This window comes from Haliotis rubra, unplaced genomic scaffold (assembly GCF_003918875.1).
Source record: "Haliotis rubra isolate DU_JTF1 unplaced genomic scaffold, ASM391887v1 Scf320, whole genome shotgun sequence".
Lineage (NCBI taxonomy): Eukaryota > Metazoa > Mollusca > Gastropoda > Lepetellida > Haliotidae > Haliotis > Haliotis rubra.
Window position 1 is genome coordinate 20506 of NW_025766992.1, and position 18865 is coordinate 39370.

Here is an 18865-nt window from a genome sequence, read left to right on the forward strand (position 1 = left end):
GTAGAATGTCATTCTCAATTTAATAAATCATCCACATTCTACTTAATACAAACCACTTTTATCCAGCCTTATCCAGAAGACAGTATTTAATGAGTGAGTGAGTGAGTGAGTTGGTTTTACGCCGCTTTTAGCAATATTCCAGCAATATCACGGCGGGGACACAAGAAATGGAATTCACACATTGTACCCACGTGGGGCAGTATTTAATGAACAGGATCTCAGTAGTAGTAATAATTAAAACATTCCACATTTGTTTTCATGCACGCAAAATGGTTTTATTCACGTATATGACAGTGGCGCATTGGCTGTGACCTATTTCGAGCAAACAGTGCATCTCAGCTCCCAGTTATTCTTGTATGGAGGACATGGCAGGGAACCACAGACACCTTCAACAAGATACAAGAGTTGCCCGTTCTTGTTTTCATGGCCACTGCGATCCTTCTCTGCATCACCATCAACACACAGATACTCACTACCAGCATGATTAAAACGGCCACTCATCAGATACCCCGTGTACTCTACATGCCACCCAGGAAAGCAGGACATCTTGGCAGGCACCATGATGACGCTTGTTTTGGTTGTTCTTCTGCACACAGCACAGGGAACGTCATGGTCATGAAGGCGTTTGAAACTGATGGATTGATGTTTGGTTTGATATTCTGTACCGTAGATAACACCTTCAGCTTGAAACCCTGGAGTGTGTTTTCCATATTCAGGGTTGTCTGGCAGGCACAGGATATTAGCAGGTCCGGCCTTATGACTAAAATGAGTTCCTCCAGCTATTCCTGTGATAATAATGCAGTCGGGTTAGTCAAAATAAGCATTACTAAGTAATGCTCAGGCTGCTCAGATATAGGATATTGCTTAAACCATGGATATGACAAGGACATACATGTTCCCCCTCTTCAGCTCTCACTTTGAAGGTGACGCAAACTCAGTATTCATCACGCACATAATACACTTCACAGGTCTATATTCTCAGGGTGATCTGTGATATCATAGGCCCATATTTTATACAAATCGACATGATCGAAAACCACCTCTGAAATACGGTTCTTTTTATAAGGCTACTTTTGAAGGAGGTGGTGTCATTTCGTGTATTTTCTAAATTTCAAGTTGTTTACCCTTAGAATGAAATATAACACATTGCTGATCATGGGGATTGGTAATCTATACAATTGCCGATGGTTATTCAGAATCGACGCCAAAGACTTGAAGTATTATGTAGAGTACCATCCCTAAAATCAAATGTCCCAAATGCAAGACGACGTTGTCAGACAGTTTAGCCAACAGAAGAAATCCGACTGTAACATCACCAGTCATTCCCAACGCATGGTGTTTCTTTATGTCCGAAAGGGAAATGTGTGTATGCATGGTACAATGTGATTCGAGCATGGATGGCCCACTGCACAATGTGAGTAGACAATCTTTGTATGCATAACTCCCTAACGACTGTCAGTGTTTGTATATATATACTAAATAGGTATGAAAAAGAGGATCTTGGGTTTGTATTACCTTTATATACAAGTTGAGTTTTAGACGGACATTCAGTTTTTCTCCATCGAGTGTAGACCGCTCCGCCATTACCCTTAACTGTAAAACAGATCGATATCGATAAACAAACATGTGCATATTTCAATATTTGGTTGTGCTGATAATCAAAAGCTAATTTGTAAAGTACACTTCAATCTTTTTAGTCATAATATGGCACTATTGATAAACAAACTTTTATGTTAGGTTACTTGATCTGGTGTTGGATATGACCGCAATGTTTACTGTGAGTGAATGGTGTGCCACGTTAGTTCAATTGACGTCACGTCATATAAGATGTACGTAGCTGAGTCTTGGCCAAGTACACGGACAGCTGCACGAACGACGTCGCAAACTTGATTACTGGGTAGAATGAAAGATGACCAGGCTTGTTGGCCTTGCCCTTTTCTTGATATAATAGTATGCAAAACTGAATTTTCACTTTATTTCACAAACGTCACCCAGCATATACATCTCAACTATCCCACTTTTCAGGATCATAGCTATATCAATTCACGTTGAAACATTTTAAAGATATCTTGTGGGCAAAATGTTATATATGAAGATGCAAATATGCACATTAGTGCCAAACGTTAAGTTGTGACATGAAGCGACTATATAGTTCCTAGATAGAATGAGTAAATGAGCGTGTATGGTATTTAAAACCGCTTTTAGCAATATTCCTGCAATATCAGCAATGGGCTTCACACAATGTACCCATTTTGGGAATCGAACCCGGGCTTTTAGCGTTACGAGCAGACGCTTTGCCCATTGCACTACACTACCTCCCTCTTACATATAAGAGTGAGTGAGTGAGTGAGTGAGTGAGTGAGTGAGTGAGTGAAGGGAGTGAGTGAGTGAGGGGTGAGTGAGTGGAGTGAGTGAGTGAGTGAGTGAGTGAGTGAGTGAGTGAGTGAGTGAGTGAGTGAGTGAGTGAGTGAGTGAGTGAGTGGTTTTACACCCCTTATAGCAACATCACGACAAGGGACACCAGAAATGGGCTTTAAATATTGTACCCACTATATGACTTGGAGTTGACATGAATCAGGTAGAGAAAATATTCAGCGTCCGTGAAATATATAAAGTAGTTACATGTCATTTTTTAGTTTATTTGTAAGGCAGGGAGGTGCGCCCAACCATTCTACGAACTGAAAACTACATATGAGAAGAGGTTAACGATTATAGTTCAACTCCATTCTATTATACAGAGAAAGAAGAGAGTGAGAGATATTCTATATATGTGTAAATATAATGTTTTACATTGTCACACAATAAAACACAATATAAATATATCATATCCACCTAAAATTCACAAAAAGACACAGACATGATCATTCTCTATACATGTAAACATAGCTGTATTGCAATCATATTGTAGTGAAACATAGCATAGTTCAACTAGACGTTCCTTGTTATGGTCTTGTTATAGGTGAGGTCAGGTGACATGGGGTTTAACGTCATACTTATGATTATTTCGCTCATAAGACGACGTGCATGCGTGTGTACGTGTAGCTGCTTGTACTAGCCCAGACTCAAGCTGGTTTATAGTGCTAGTTCACTGAGATAACATGACTCAGATAAGCATGAGTACCACTCTCAGACACATTATACTGACTCCGAGCCGACCAGTCCTTTTTGTACCCATTAATGCCGAGCGCCAGGCAGGGACCAACAAGTACCATATTTTAACGTCTTTTGGTACGACGCGACCGGGGATCGAACACGTGCACGACCTATCGCTCTCTGGGCGGACGCTATAACCACTACACTACGGAGGAGGTCTCGTTTGTTATACTGAATATTTACATCTATTATACATGAACTAATCCAGAGAACTGTAAGCTGTATTTTAATAGATGAGTGAACAAGTGAATATGGTTTTACGCCACTTTTAACAGTATTCCAGCAACATCACGGCGGGGACACAAGAAATGGGCTTCACACATTGTAAGCTTGTCGGGAATTGAACCCTGGGTCTTCGGTGTGACGAGCGAACACAAAATGGACAACTGATGGAGTCAATGTCACTGACACCTATTTTGTTCTCTTGGGGAGACCTGGGGCCTGTAGGTGTATCAATGTATATTTCCAAACACAGAATATCAAACCTTAAGCTATTCAGCAAACAGAGGCCTCGGTAGAATTTCAATAAGATACTATTCGAATACCAAGAACTGACTTGTCAAAGTTCAGTTTTCCAGTTCACCGTCCATATATAATACTGAAATGCCTGGCATAGGGATATAATGCAACATAATATGGTGAATTCCAGTGAAACCTCGTGTCTTTTAATGTAATAGAAAAATCCTTTTGACTAATTGTGTCTGAATCATCGTACACAGTACCATAAAATGTGAGTAATTATTTAAATGAATATGTCTCAAAACATGTGCAGGATGAATATTAACACAGTTGATCATAAACAACTCTGCCTTTTGAAATCAGTTCATATTTTTGCTACGCAAAAGGGAGCTAAACCAAATGGAATCAGCAAAAATGACGGGATCTCTCTGGGAACGTTATTCAGATGTAAAGTTTCCAGCCTTCATCGAGGCAGCAGGTGATACTGCACTAATAGCTCCCCGTGTTGTGTTTCTCCAGATATCACACTTACAACAAAATCAGCTCCGTATCAATATCTATCACAAACAAGACACGCGATGTCCAGATCTGGTTTGACGATAGTCAACATGTGCATCCTGATTCAGAAACATCGTACCCTCAGGTGTGAATGTGAGACCAACATGACTGCGTCATATCTAGCTAACAATCTTATATCCTTAACAGGCGGTAACGGTCGACGAAACACGAAACACCAAACAGATGAACACGACACCACAGGAGGACACTATCAGAGTACTTTACACGAACGTGTTGGCCAGACAGCCAAACATGCAATCTCAGATCCGCGTGCTGCTGTTGTGTGAGGGTAGAAGGGTGTGATTACAACTGACAGCAGTGTGTGTGACACAATCGGGGTACCAGCACCGGCGAGAATATGTTAGATCCTGGAATGAAAACATATAAATATGAATTCATACGTAGCTGATTTGACTTTCCAAGTATGGCGACGATGCGAATATCAACATTGGCAGCCTGCATCTTGCTTGCTTCACAGACTACTATATCTTCGGGTAAGTTCAAACAATTTCGAATATCTATTATACATTTTGTGTGTGTGTGTTTGTGTGTTTCTTTGTGTGTGTGCTTATTGTTGTTGGTTTGTGTGTGCATAAACTAGAAAATTATTTGGGTTGTTAAAATAATTTTCTCTGTCTACTTGAATTACGATCTGTGTAGTACTTATATTCGAATCCATTTAAATTCATTGAACGCCCGGGTCACAATGCGTTTCGAAGACATCTAAGATTAATACAAATCATTTACAGTCATATGTTAGTCCGTTGTTTGGTCTTGAGTAGCACCATTGTAGCACCAGTAGCAATAGAGGCCTATTATCATTGATCGTTCTTGAATCTGATAAATATCGGATCGAATCCAAGTTTCGTCCTGTATCATTCATAACACGTATTAAATATGTTAAGCTGGCGGGGTACAATATCAGTGATTTCATACTTAATTACTCTATTCATACAAGATATTACCTGCAACGGGATTCCTGTAAAGGCCGCCTTTGATTGTGTTGTAGTCGGCAAGGGAGCTGACGCTCTTGTGACCAGTGATACTGTTGCTCTTGCAAAGATACCGCGAGCGAGGATCGTAGTGCTAATAGCTTGATGTCACCTTTCGGTTTTATCCTTTCCTTGATTATCGAATATGTACGTTGTTTCATACTTCAACTATCCTAAGTTGAATAAAATTCTGAGTTTTCAATGTTCAACTGGCAAGGTAAAATTACATGGTTTCGCAATCTTAATTTCACTTTATTTGATTTACTCATTTGTTTGAAGTCAAATTCATCGGTATTTTTCACTGCAAACAGACTGTAAGTCCCCATTGTTCCTAGTATGGTGATCTACCTTCAGTTGTTGGCGATCAACAGCCTGTTTTTTTTTTATTGTATCGTCTTCTATAGTTAAACTGATTTAGATTTAATCAATAGTTTTAAGTGTATATCTGTGATAATCTAGCTGTTTTACTATCATACGTCGACAGGTGTTTATAATTTACTTTTAATTATTATAAAACTACAACTTGATTTAGTCACGATATGGCTGAAATAAGGCCGATTTTAAGACCGATGTGACCTAAAATCTTAACTTGTGTTTTATTGGTGGTATAAGTATAGATTGATCAACAAAGAGGAAATCTTTTTTACTCGATAATATTTCCATGTTCATTAATTTGATAACAAATGAAAACATTTTGAAGTTTAACCATCTGCCAGTGGTGAAAAATGTTAGGACTAAAAAATAACGAAGTCAATGTACGTCTTTATATTTTGTCTTATAATCCTAATTAGTTTATTATCATTTTTGTATGCATTTTGAAACCTAAAAAATGCACATGATCTGCTTATACTTTACTGTGAATTTATAACATGGCTGTTTTATCTAGACATTTTGTATATTGTCAACGTCGATTATAAATTATTTCACACACGCGCCCCAAGTGCGACCTAGTGTATGTTGTCTGTCTCATTACACTTCACGGCGAAAAAAATGATTCTGCATAATGTTACAAAAAATGAATAAAAACAAAATGCAAATATTAAAATTGAAACAGACTAAAGTTACAGCAACAATGTCAGGCTATCCTACCTTGTTCGAGGAATGTCTCCATCAATATCCACATAAAGGAACCACATGCCATTACCTTGTTGGAGGAATGTATCCATCAATATCCACATAAAGGAACGTCATGCCATTCACCTTCAGCTGACAAAGAATCCTGCTCCATGTCATGTGACTTGTAACAGTGTAATATTTGAAAAGTGATATATCGTTTCAGGCTGACAAAAACTTTAGGCCGACACATTGGTGTAGAGTCTGAATAGTCTGTATATACCTATTTCTCAAAGTAAATTTTCAGATTTTTCTAGCAATAGCAAGGTGGGTTTGTTTAGTTTACGGATTCAAATACATCAAATGTGTGTTTTTAATATTAGCATAGGTGTTGGCATGATTGAATATCGAGATAAAAACACATCAATTCTAGGATCAAATTGGATCATGGCCATCCAGGCATTAGAAAATATGAAAATGTTTACACTGCTGGGTTTCTTTATTACACGTTATAGGTATGGTTAATGTTTAGGTTGAAGAAATTGCCAGGTGGACAGGCATTTTGGTCACCGACCCCTCAACAATCAGTTCGATTAAGTGACGCCCTTCAAAGCATCAGCTCAAACAAAGTATGTTATAAAAGTCTACATCATTCATTTTGGAGACCACCCCTCAACAATCAGTTGATTAGTGACGAAGTATCACCGAACAAAGTATGTACAAAGTCTACATCGTTCAGGGAGACCACGCGATCGGCGATTTCCCTTTGCACCAATTAATGCTAAACCGGCAATGACTTCCACACCAGCGACTTTGTCATAAAACTGTCAGAAATCGACTGAAAACAGCAAGATATAAAGCCAGAAAATTACGGTGGTGCCGTGACCAGCATCATTGAGGAGGATCTATTTTTCAGACAAGAGCCTGTTTTTCCTGTTTGTTACTGACAGAATGTCGCGTGTATGGAAGAACATGGCCTATGTTCAAAGAAACACCCTGGAAGAAGTTCCATTCACCTGAGGATCCTTAATAGAATGGGACTTTGTGTCGTTTTTACTGGAAACTTTAGCTTGTCACAGTGAAGTCATTACTACCGTTCCCTGGTCAGCCAGAAGCCCCGATTTGAACCCTATCGAGCATGTTTGGGACATTCGGGGGCATAAGGCTCGATCCGCCAGGCCAGAATATTGATGAATTAGAGCAAACATTGCACCAAGAATGAAACAGGGGTTCAGCGTCTTGTGCACTCAATGATGACGAGGGTTCAAAACGTCATCCAGATGGGCGGAGGTTACACAAGATACTAAATCTGTCTTCTGTTTCTGAAACAAGATACCTTATTTGTGGATTGGGTGTATAAAGTAGGACTGCATCGTCTTACCCGTTTGGGATGACCATACGTTACAGGTCGATGTTTCATCACATTGTACCATGATTGAGATTCTTTATTGTTGGCTTTTGTCTTAATGAAAAGTCGTTTTAGCACTTTGGCTCAAAATGATCTCCTGTGAAGACGCACATGACATATGAACTGTGATTAAATATTGATCGTGTCATAAAACTTGGATGTTGCGATACTTTTGTCCATCTGTACATTATGTAATGTTATGTCCTGACTACCAAATACATATAAATGCTGACTGCTCATGTCAATATCTTCTGTTGATCGTTGTCATGGTTCTTATGTCTCGCTGTGGATATTCAAGTCCACCAGTTCAATATTTCCGTGTGTATGAAATCGTGTGCACTTAATCCACGTTTGTACTTCAGGACAAGCCGTGAGGGGTGCACGACAAGGAAGGGCTACTTCGCAGGTTTTGCCAACCTCAACACCATGCATTGCCACTCGGACATTCCTGGAGGAGTTGCGGCAGATGCTGAACACAGAACAGGAAACGTCAGTTCCTGGTAGGACAGAGACTTTACTGTTTTCTCCGGTGATCTTTATGTTCGTGTGTCTTTGGATTAAATTGAATTGACCCCACCCTCCCTCATAAATATAAATAGGGTTTTCAAACTTCAAAATAAAACAAACCTGTATGTTTCAATACATTGCAGTTATTTTCCTCTGACAGACGTGGCCCCAGCTAAAAGTTGTAAAAGGAAATTATATTTTGTTTTGTCATTATATCGCATTAGGCTCTTGGATATGTACGTGTTATTTGTAAATTGCAGGTGAAGACTAAGAAGTGTTATCAAGTGTTTGAGACTAACGTTGAAAGTGAAATTGCATCAATGTACTTAATATAAATATCAATAGTGCTATATTATGACTCAAAGATTGAAGTGTACTTTACAAATTTGCTTTTGATTATCAGCACAACCAAATATGGAAATATGCACATGTTTGTTTATCGATATCGATCTGTTTGACAGTTAAAGGGTAATGGCGGAGCGGTCTACACTCGATGGGGAAAAACTGAATGTCCGTCTAAAACTCAACTTGTATATAAAGGTAATACAAACCCAAGATCCTCTTTTTTCATACGTATTTAGGTATATGTAGACAAACTGAGGATGGAACTATTTAGGATTATCTAATCAATACATTGACCGACAGTCGTTAGGGAGTTATGATTGTCTACTCACATTGTGCAGTGAGCCATCCATGCTCGAATCAAATTGTACCATGCATACACACATTTCCCTTTCGGACACAATGAAACACCATGCGTTGGGAATGGCTGGCAATGTTACAGTCGGATTTCTTCTGTTGGCTAAACTGTCTTAAAACGTCGTGTTGCATTTGGGACATTTGATTTTAGGGATGGTACTCTACATAATACTTCATGTCTTTGGCGTCGATTCTGAATAACCATCGGTAAGTGTATAGATTACCAATCCCCATGATCAGCAATGTGTTATATTTCATTCCAAGGGTAAACAACTTGAAATTTAAAACATACACGAAATTACACCACCTCCTTCAAAAGCAGCCTTTAAAAAGAACCGTATTTCAGAGGTGGTTTTCGATAAAATGTCGATTTGTATAAATCAAAACACAATCCCCCGCACAGTCCAAAAGTAAGGACATATACTAAACGTATTTACATGTATATTAACCACATAGAGCAAACGGTGCACACAGAAGATGCCTTCAGAATTGGAATACAACACAGCAAAGACGAAATGATGTAGACACTTTTATAAGCTGAAGAAAATGTCAATAGAACATGAACAATATCCGTAACGATGACGTCAGAAGTTCAAAATCGAGTAGGGGGTCACACGACGAAGTCACAAAGTCAATAACGGGTATGACCACCGTGTGGGTGAAGGTAGTCTTGGGAGGGATTGCACAAGGCGTTGGACTGTTGCTTGGGGAATTCCTCGCCATTCTTCCTGCAACGTTTTGGCAAATTCTGTAAGTGTCTACAGGAGGATTGTGACGTTTTCGGACGCGTCTATTAAGTTCATCTCTTTAATAAGATGGTGAAGACCATTCTTTACTACTTAGCAATGTTGAAATGACATCAATATTTGTCCTTTGTGGACGTTTAGTCCCGCGAGATTGATGTAGTTCTTCAAGGTCACCTGAATCTGACAATGATAGAACTGAAAATAGAAACAACCAGCTTCCCATCCCAACATTCCTGCTGCCAAAGATGGTCAAAGGAATACCATCCTTCTGAAACCGTCACCCAGTCGATTTCCCCTCTCGAATCCCTTTTACATAAATAGAATAAACTTCATGGTCGATATCCCTAACTTCTTGTCAACCTCGTCTACTTCCCCTCTTGAATCCCTCGAATCTAACTAGAATTAACTACGTAGTCATCAACCCAGAACCAACGTCAGAACCCGGGGATTGATGTTTGTAATGGCCGGTTATTTAGTTCCGTTGTAATGAATTGTTGCATCAACCATGGTAATCATTACCACTCATCGGATGGTCAGATTTAGTGTCTTGGCATATCAGGGAATGCGTCTACATCAAAAGCATGGTGATGTATGTCCACACCTAACACTCTGCTGCAGCACATTCAATGTCAAGTACAGCCATGTCCCCTCCATCAGATTATGCAATAGTAAAATATCGACAGGCACACCAATTTATAGTGTCGCAGGTTGTGGTACTTAAAGGAAACACGTTGGCCAAAGTTAATCCTGTTCTGTGCAAAATATGTTCCCCGTTAATTCACTTTCAAGAATTTTGTAAACATTTTATTTTGATCTAAAAGATATAATATTTATATAGCCTTATTATAAAAAGAGCAACCCATATATGCATAGGGATGTATAATTAACTTTTTCCAATGGACAGGATTGAAAATTAAAGTCTTTTGTATGTTTTTTTCCAAACTGTAAAAATATAATCTTATTGTCAGTTGTTTGCCTATATACGGATGTGGCGCGTGGAGGTGAAATAGAGTTGAGAGTAATCTGTTATTGCCACAATGGACGAGTGTGTGTCAGCGTCTATGTGCGCTCGCCTTCCCCAGTGAGACACGATGTCGGTCGGTGTGTGCGTGCGTGCGTGCGTGTGTCTTGTCCAGTGAGATACGTGGTCTGCAGTTTTAGATCTATACATTTCTATTTTGATCGCATGGCAAGGTAACAGCAATACTTGACTTTTTTGAGTGAACGGATAGCAGATTGAACCCCTATCCATCCCCACAGACAGATCATGTCAACGACACACGGATATTCTTGCAAATAGAAATGTAATGAAGTAATGACCTTGTATGAACCTCCTTGCGACTTTGTGTGGGTTTCCCTTCCATGCTGTGATCTTATGTGGGTTTCCTTGGCAAGTTGTGACCATGTGTCGGCCTCCTTTTGAAGTTGTGGCCTACTGAAACCTTGTGTTGGGCTCTCTGAGATAGTGTGTCTCCCTGGCAAGCTGTGACCTTGTGTTGTCCTCTAATTGAAGTTGTGACCTTATGCGGGCCTCCTAATTGCCTCCTTCCAACGTTGTGACTTTGTGCTAGTTCCCTTGACTTCATATGTGGGCTCCCTAGGCAAGCTGTGACCTTCGTGTGAAATTGTGACCTTATGTGGGCCTCCTGAGACCTTGTGTGGGCCTCCTTCCAACGTTGTGACTTTGTGCTAGTTCCCTTGACATGTTGTGATCATGTGTGGTCTTCCTAGGCAAGTTGTGACCTTATGTCGGTATTCGTGTGAAATTGTGACCCTATGTGGGCCTCCTGAGATCTTGTGTGGGCCTCGTTAGGTATCAAGAAAGGTATGTACAAACAGGTTGGTCAGTCGTTAAACTTATCAGTCCCTTTGATTCATAAAAAGAACAAAATACTAATATCCCAGAATGTAGGTTTTAATGTCAGGTTGCACACTGTGTATTTCTAATGTATCACGTAGTCTTTGAACTCCACACAAGTAAAAAATACTTAAGTGCAGGAAAGATTAAGAATATTCATTATGGAGACAGTGACATTGTCGCTAGGTCCCCAACATAAGCCTCAGTAACTGATCACGTTTTACATTTTCATATTTCATATTTTCTTTCGTTCTTGTAGAATGGATTCATGTTAAAGACTTTGGGGCAAGTTTGTGGCTGTGGCAAATAGCTGTGAGAGAAAATTGTCAATAATTGACGAAACAGGGCATTCATGTCACAACAAGAGAAATTAAACTTTGCTGCTCGGCAATGTAGTCATTTTTCAACTCACCATCGCCATCGGCGTAATGAAACAGCAGTCTAGGGTCTTGACCACCTCTACCCATAATGCACCGTCCATGAACATTTTTCACACATTAAAACCTTCAGCACAACCCTTTTCGCAAGACTGATCCCTCTATCGTCCAAAACGTACCATGTAAATACACGGGTCTTCCTTTCACAGGCATCGCTGGGTTAGGATCTAATCAAGGCGTCAGTTATTTTTTTTGGCGAATAAAATAATTAATTTTCTTTCTTTCGTATGTTTCTCCTGCCTTTCATGTTAAAAAGGAGGCGAGTTTAACATCTGCCCAATTCTGAAATACAATGCCATCCTTCCTGGTTTAAAAGAAAGATATACCAGATATACTCTGTTCAGTGCGGTGTCACTTACCACTGTGCTCTAAGCAGAGGCCCGGGTTCGATTCCCCACATGGGTACAATTTGTGAAGCCCATTTCTGGTGTCCCCCGCCGTGATATTGCGGGAATATTGCTAAAAACGGCATAAAACCATACTCAGTCAGTCAGTGATGTAACGAGGTTTTGTGTCATAATCAATATCACAAGAGAAATATTGAAAAGTTGATGATATAAACATCTCGCCGTGACAAAAGACAAGCGTGTCAGACCACAGAATTGTCACGTGTAGTAGCACGTGAAGGGACGATACAAAAAGATCAAGATTCGACTTTTCATGACTCGTGTTTTATCGGCAAGACTTTGTGGTCGTTAACCAGAGCCCTGCGTTATCGTAACATGTACGTGAGAGTGAGCAGGCCTGGTTTGCTGCAGTTTTCAACAGATTAAACCACGATGTTTCACGGTAAACTCCCATCAGGAATCTGTGATGAGAGCTACTATCATCTGATCCCGGAACATTAACGAGTGATCATCCAACAATTAAAGCTTCTACACAGTCCGATCACACGTATGAGAATAGTACCATGTTCATCACCATATCCATCACAAAATCTTATCGGGTAAATTCTATTTAGAACCTTATGGTGGCGAAGAAAGGGGGTGTAGGAATCTGAAGCAGACAGATTTATTTAAAGCAATAACTAAGACAATATGTTTTGTTTGATAAAATTGCAGATTGCTCCATCCCCTCGCTCAACATTGAATATCATTCCCTTGTCAGCAAATAATTTTCAAGTTAATGTCGAATATTGCATATCATAGAGTTTATGAAGGTCCTTTAATGGGAAGTCCACGTGGGAGATTCCATACGTACGCAGGTCCATGTGCTACACTGACTAAACAGAACTCTCCACGTACATTTGGAAACCATACATCCTCAGTCAAAGTGGTTGAACATCCTTACAATTCGCTAAACGTTGACAAAAACTACTAACATGGGTAAAATTGATATAGTAGTAAGAATCTTGATCTGATAAACCAGACGTATTCTGAAACAAGTAGATGAATCACAGCCATTGTAATACGAAACACAGAGAATATATGAATGAAGTTTGCACATTTTTACAGTCAGCACAACAACACATGGTGACGTCAAGACCAAGCTTGGTGTCAGATAGATAAACACAGTGAATATTTCTCCACATGACTGTTGATTCTCCAACAAGTTGTCTATGAAGTGGAAGGATAAGTACGGTTCCGCTTGAATGGTCCATGTACCCTCAAGTCATCGTATAGAGTTGGTGAAACCATTTAAACTCATTCTTTGTGCCATGGTTATCACATAAAGAAATATTGACAGTGTCCAGATATACAACCAACAATTGTTATCTGTCAATGTTCACACACAGATCTGTATCCAAACATTCACAGGTTTGTACCAACAACTGATACATCCATTTGGGGCATCTTCACTATGGTAACCAAAAGGTTCCACGATTGGACAACTCACGTCAAAATTTGACTGTTCTAACAAGATGTCAGCATATGACCGCCGTCCTTGTAACATTATCAGTTAGTTATGTTTTCCCCTCGTTCAGCTATTAGTCAGTTATGAAATACTGGATGTCAATAATAGACCGTTGTTCAGCATAAGCTTGATTCATTCTCTTCAGATCTTTAGCACACTGTCCGTTGTTCAGCATAAGCTTGATACATTCTCTTCAGATCTTTAGCACACTGCCCGTTGTCATTCATGAGTCCTTCATACGCATGTGATCAACACATTTCCTGTTCTTTGAGAGGAGTTTAATATTATGTTGAGCCAGTGTATTCTCCTACGAAATGACTCGGTATGTTATTGTTTGTTTCGTCTCAACAAACTTACACTTGGTGTCCTGTACCACGTCTTTCGGCTGTTTGAACCAAATACATACTAAAGCCATGATCATTACAGTAAGCCGTGGCAAACCCGTAATATTCAGTCAAGGTGGTCCAGAATAACCAACTTGAAAACACGCGACAGAATTGTATGAAAATAACCAAATACAGTTTCCAACGATCCAACTAGGTTTCCTGCTGATCGTTGAGATCACTTCAGTAGGACATACTCCATTCGTTCCATGCGCACATTTCCATCCCTGGTGAAGTCACAACATACACTCTGTCTTCGTTCGAGAACTGCTGATTTCAGCGTAGTGGCCACACGTATCACCGGCTATGTATAAACTACTTCGTCAATCACAGCCATATCGGTCCGCGTGGTGGATCCAGAGAAAGATCAAACATGGATGCTTCACAAAGAAGAAAAACATCACGTTCCACCACAGCTCTGTGCAATGTATTCCATGGTATTGTAAGCACAAACTAATATCATGCATGGTATTTCAACACTTCGCAATGTCACTAAAGGCAGTTCAGAACTACCCGATTCCATTCATGGTAGTTCACAACTACCCAATGCCACTAAAGGTAGTTCCACACTACCCAATGCCACTAAAGGTAGCTTAGCACTACCCAGTGCCAGCCACGGTAGTTCACCCCTATCCAATGTCAGTAAAGGTACTTCAGCACTACCCAGTGCATCCATGATAATTAACTACTACCCAATGCTGTCTATGGTAGTTCAGCCAATCGCCATTTATCATATGGTAGTTCCGTGTAATACCATCTGTTTCTGAAATACCCAGTACCAACTTAAACATAATCCTTGAGGTTTCAAACCATTGCCCACAGCGGAGTCTCCTTGAGTGTGAAAGCAGCGCTATAGAGAACATGGTATGTAACAGTGGCTCTAACGATGGGATGCAGGTCAGGAGGATGAGGATGTTGGCGTCTCCCCAACCAGCCAGTAGGTTGTCTGTGCTCCCTTCCCCTGGAACAGATAACACAGTCATGCATGGCAGAACCTTATTACCATCAAAACAAATATCTTACTTATCATGCTTCAAATTATCAAAGAATAATATGTTTGTCGTAAGAGGCGACTAACGGGTGGTCAAGCTCGCTGACTTGGTTGACACATGTCATCGCATCCCAATTGCATAGATCAATGCTCATGCTGTTGATCACTCGATTGCCTGGTCCAGACTCCAGAGTATTTACAGACATACAGCGGGAAAATTGCTGGAGTGCGGCGTAAAATTAAACTCACTCACTCAAAGAATGATAGAAAAGGTTTGACGGAATCACAACATCACGATCATGAGAATGTGATCACAATAAATTGGTTCGTTTTAATAGGAAGATTTTTACTCCTGATGTATACATAGAAACATCATCGTAGAAAAATTAAAAATTAAAATTAAACAATAGTCAGGTCGATGTTTAATCAGTACTTGGAATGTGATCTAAACTGATTTGTCTGTTATTGTTATTTAATGCTGTAGTCCAGCTGTATAATGACGGAATAGAAAACTTATCGATGATCGGTTGTGAACATCCTGGTATTTCCTGTCTTTTGAAGTTAGTATTCATTTGTAAAATGATCAAAATGCACGTGACCTAAATCCATTTAAAATGTCTAACCGAAAACAAATGCATTCACTTTACAAGGGTTCAATACACTGTAGGCGCGGTTTTGTACACCCATGATGTATAACACTCTAAAATACAACGTCTTGCTTCTTCCCTGACAAATATGTGTTTATTTGTTCTTAAACAATGCTAATAGTTTGATTTAAAAAACAAACAAACTTGTGAAAGATTCACATGAGGCTAGAAGGACTCTCTTAACGCATTCTCTGCCGACCACGATGGAGCAGGTTGATGGGAGTTTCTGTGATTCACAATAGCAGTAAATGGGTGAAACGTTCGTAAAATACTGACCTATGCGTGACCACAGTGTGACAGAACATGCCACTTTGAGTCACCATCATTAGTTGTTTACAACCACGGGACAGCTTGATCGTTCGAGATGTTTCGTGCTGGGACACTTTCTTAAAGCCTTTTTACTTGTAGAGCGGCTGATGAGCTAGTCCATGCCTTGTACGTTTGGATTGCTAACTGCTGGCTAACTACTTATAGATCTAAAACCTTCGAACCCGACAGATCCTACCATCTGATTCACAATTATATTTAAAAGGGCTTATTGCTGTAAGCCTAAACTGTTAGTTTCAATATTATTTGCTGCTTTTTCAGTGACGACGTAGACTATTTATGCGTTATCCTCTATTAGGGAATCCCCTCGTAACACTAGTTCATACTGAAATCATAATATTTGATGGAAATCATCATCTGAGTGGATTATGTGTAATCTCGACCAACCTTCGGAGTATGTTCTAACTTGGGTATATACAAATGTACACTTGTGCTCCGTTATTCCGGCCAAGCACTGTGGGAGGTGTACACACATATATTGTTCTTATAGCTGTGGCACTCCGGGCAGTTCCACATGTCACTTACTTTCATCTCCACTTGTCCCCGGAGCTCCACATCAAAGGTTCGGAAATGGTCCAGCACGTCTTTGGTTTGTTGGCTTAAGTGGATCTTCAAAGCTGCAATGGAGTGTTTCGAGTTAGATAGCATCGTGAAGATGGAACTTTAAATGGACCGATAGTTCTATTTCTATTCCATTTACTAACAAAATTAGAAGGGTTACTGAATACTTACATAGACCATTAGACAGCAGATGAGAGGACGTGAGTAAGCAGACGTCATTGAACACTTACGTTGACTATTAGACGGTGAATAATTAGACATGAGTGAGTAGACGTTACTGAACACTTACGTAGACAATTAGACAGTGAATGAGTAGACTTGAACACTTTACGGAACACTTACGTTGACCATTAGACAGTGAACGTCTAGATGTAAGTAAATATACCTTATCGAACACTTACGTAGACAGTTAGACAGTGGATGAGTAGACTTAAACACTTTACGGAACAACTATTACTATTGAGTGCATGAGTACAGTGAGTAAACAGTTATCGAAGACTTACGTAGACAATTAGACAATGACAGTGAGTGGACTTGAACACTTTACGGAACACTGGACGTTGACCATTAGACAGTGAACGTCTAGATGACCAGTAAATATACCTTATCGAACACTTACGTAGACAGTTAGACAGTGGATGAGTAGACTGAAACACATTACGGAACAACTACGTTGACTATTAGAGCAAGTGCATTGACCAGTACAGTGAGTAAGTGGAGCATTACTGAAGTGAGTAAGTGGACGCTATTGACCATTAGACAGTGAGTAAGTGGAGCTATTGCATAGACAGTTACGTGGAGACCAATTAGACAGTGAGTAAGTGGACGCTATTGACCATTAGACAGTGAGTAAGTGGACGCTATTGACAATTAGACAGTGAGAAAGTGGACGCTATTGATAATTAGACAGTGAGCAAGTGGACGCTATTGACCATTAAGACAGTGAGTAAGTGGTCGCTATTGACCATTAGACAGTGAGTAAGTGGACGCTATTGACAATTAGACAGTGAGTAAGTGGACGCTATTGACAATTAGACAGTGAGTAAGTGGACGCTATTGATAATTAGACAGTGAGTAAGTGGACGCTATTGATAATTAGACAGTGAGTAAGTGGACGCTATTGACAATTAGACAGTGAGTAAGTGGACGCTATTGACCATTAGACAGTATTGACCATTAGAGTGAGTAAGTGGACGCTATTGGATTAGACAGTGAGTAAGTGGACGCTATTGACCATTAGACAGTGAGTAAGTGGACGCTAGTTGACCGTTATTGAGCAAGTGGACGCTATTGACCATTAGACAGTGAGTAAGTGGACGCTATTGACCATTAGACAGTGAGTAAGTGGACGCTATTGACCATTAGACAGTGAGTCAGTGGACGCTATTGATAATTAGACAGTGAGTAAGTGGCCGCTATTGACAATTAGACAGTGAGTAAGTGGACGTTATTGACAATTAGACAGTGAGCAAGTGGACGCTATTGACCATTAGACAGTGAGCAAGTGGACGCTATTGACCATTAGATAGTGAGCAAGTGGACGCTATTGACCATTATGCAGTGAGAAAGTGGACGCTATTGATAATTAGACAGTGGGTAAGTGGACGCTATTGACAATTAGACAGTGATTCAGTGGACGCTATTGACAATTAGAAAGTGAGCAAGTGGACGTTATTCACCATTAGACAGTGAGTAAGTGGATGCTATTGACCAATAGACAGTGAGCAAGTGGACGCTATTGACCATTAGACAGTGAGTAAGTGGTTACTTTTGACCAAAAGACAGTGAGTAAGTGGACGCTATTGACAATTAGACAGTGAGTAAGTGGACGCTATTGATAATTAGACAGTAAGTGGACGCTATTGACCATTAGACAGTGAGTAAGTGGACGCTATCGACCATTAAACAGTGAGTAAGTGGACGCTATTGACCATTAGACAGTGAGTAAGTGGACACTATTGAACACTCACGTAAACCATTAGACATTGCGAGAGTAATCATTTCTGAGACTTACGTAGACCGTTCGACTCCATCCTCGACGTGGTGTTGACGGTGTCTCCAAACAGACAGTACCTTGGCATCTTGAGGCCTACCACCCCAGCACATACACCACCTGGAACACATCATATAATGACATGTTATCCAGTGTTAAAGGGTAAGTCAGTGTTGCTTAACGCCGCGCGCACAGTCGAAGTACATACAAGTTACTTGTACGGAATCAAGTCAGACGCC

The 18865-nt window shown here is 40.0% G+C and overlaps 2 protein-coding genes and 1 long non-coding RNA gene across 3 annotated transcripts in view; 1 reads left to right on the forward strand and 2 right to left on the reverse strand.

The window, feature by feature from the left end:
* Positions 1–249: 249 nt before the first annotated feature.
* Positions 250–4287, reverse strand: LOC124283782 (short-chain collagen C4-like). Its single transcript, XM_046719803.1, has 4 exons — positions 4275–4287; positions 3699–3704; positions 1516–1593; positions 250–785 (listed from the first exon to the last, which is right to left on the reverse strand). Exons 1-4 carry the CDS (start codon positions 4285–4287, stop codon positions 313–315), a joined length of 570 nt encoding a protein of 189 aa, XP_046575759.1. The 3' UTR covers positions 250–312.
* Positions 4288–4556: 269 nt separating this feature from the next.
* LOC124283774 lies at positions 4557–8689 on the forward strand. The gene is made up of 3 exons (XR_006900398.1): positions 4557–4664; positions 7986–8123; positions 8592–8689. It is a non-coding gene; the product is annotated as an uncharacterized LOC124283774 (long non-coding RNA).
* A 5183-nt stretch (positions 8690–13872) lies between these two features.
* The window catches only part of LOC124283764 (atrial natriuretic peptide receptor 1-like), a 111230-nt gene continuing 106237 nt past the window's right edge, over positions 13873–18865 (reverse strand). Inside the window, exons 21-23 of the mRNA XM_046719782.1 lie at positions 18648–18746; positions 16598–16689; positions 13873–15068 (exon numbers count right to left, since the gene is read on the reverse strand). Of these exons, the coding sequence (XP_046575738.1) occupies positions 15006–15068; positions 16598–16689; positions 18648–18746 (254 nt within the window). The 3' untranslated portion in view covers positions 13873–15005. The remainder of the gene's footprint in view (positions 15069–16597; positions 16690–18647; positions 18747–18865) is intronic.

Excerpts from the sequence above, each read along its gene's own strand:
- LOC124283782 (XM_046719803.1), bottom strand. Across the intron at positions 786-1,515 it reads AACTCAACTTGTATATAAAG|GAATAGCTGGAGGAACTCAT; the intron begins GTAATACAAACC and ends TTATTATCACAG.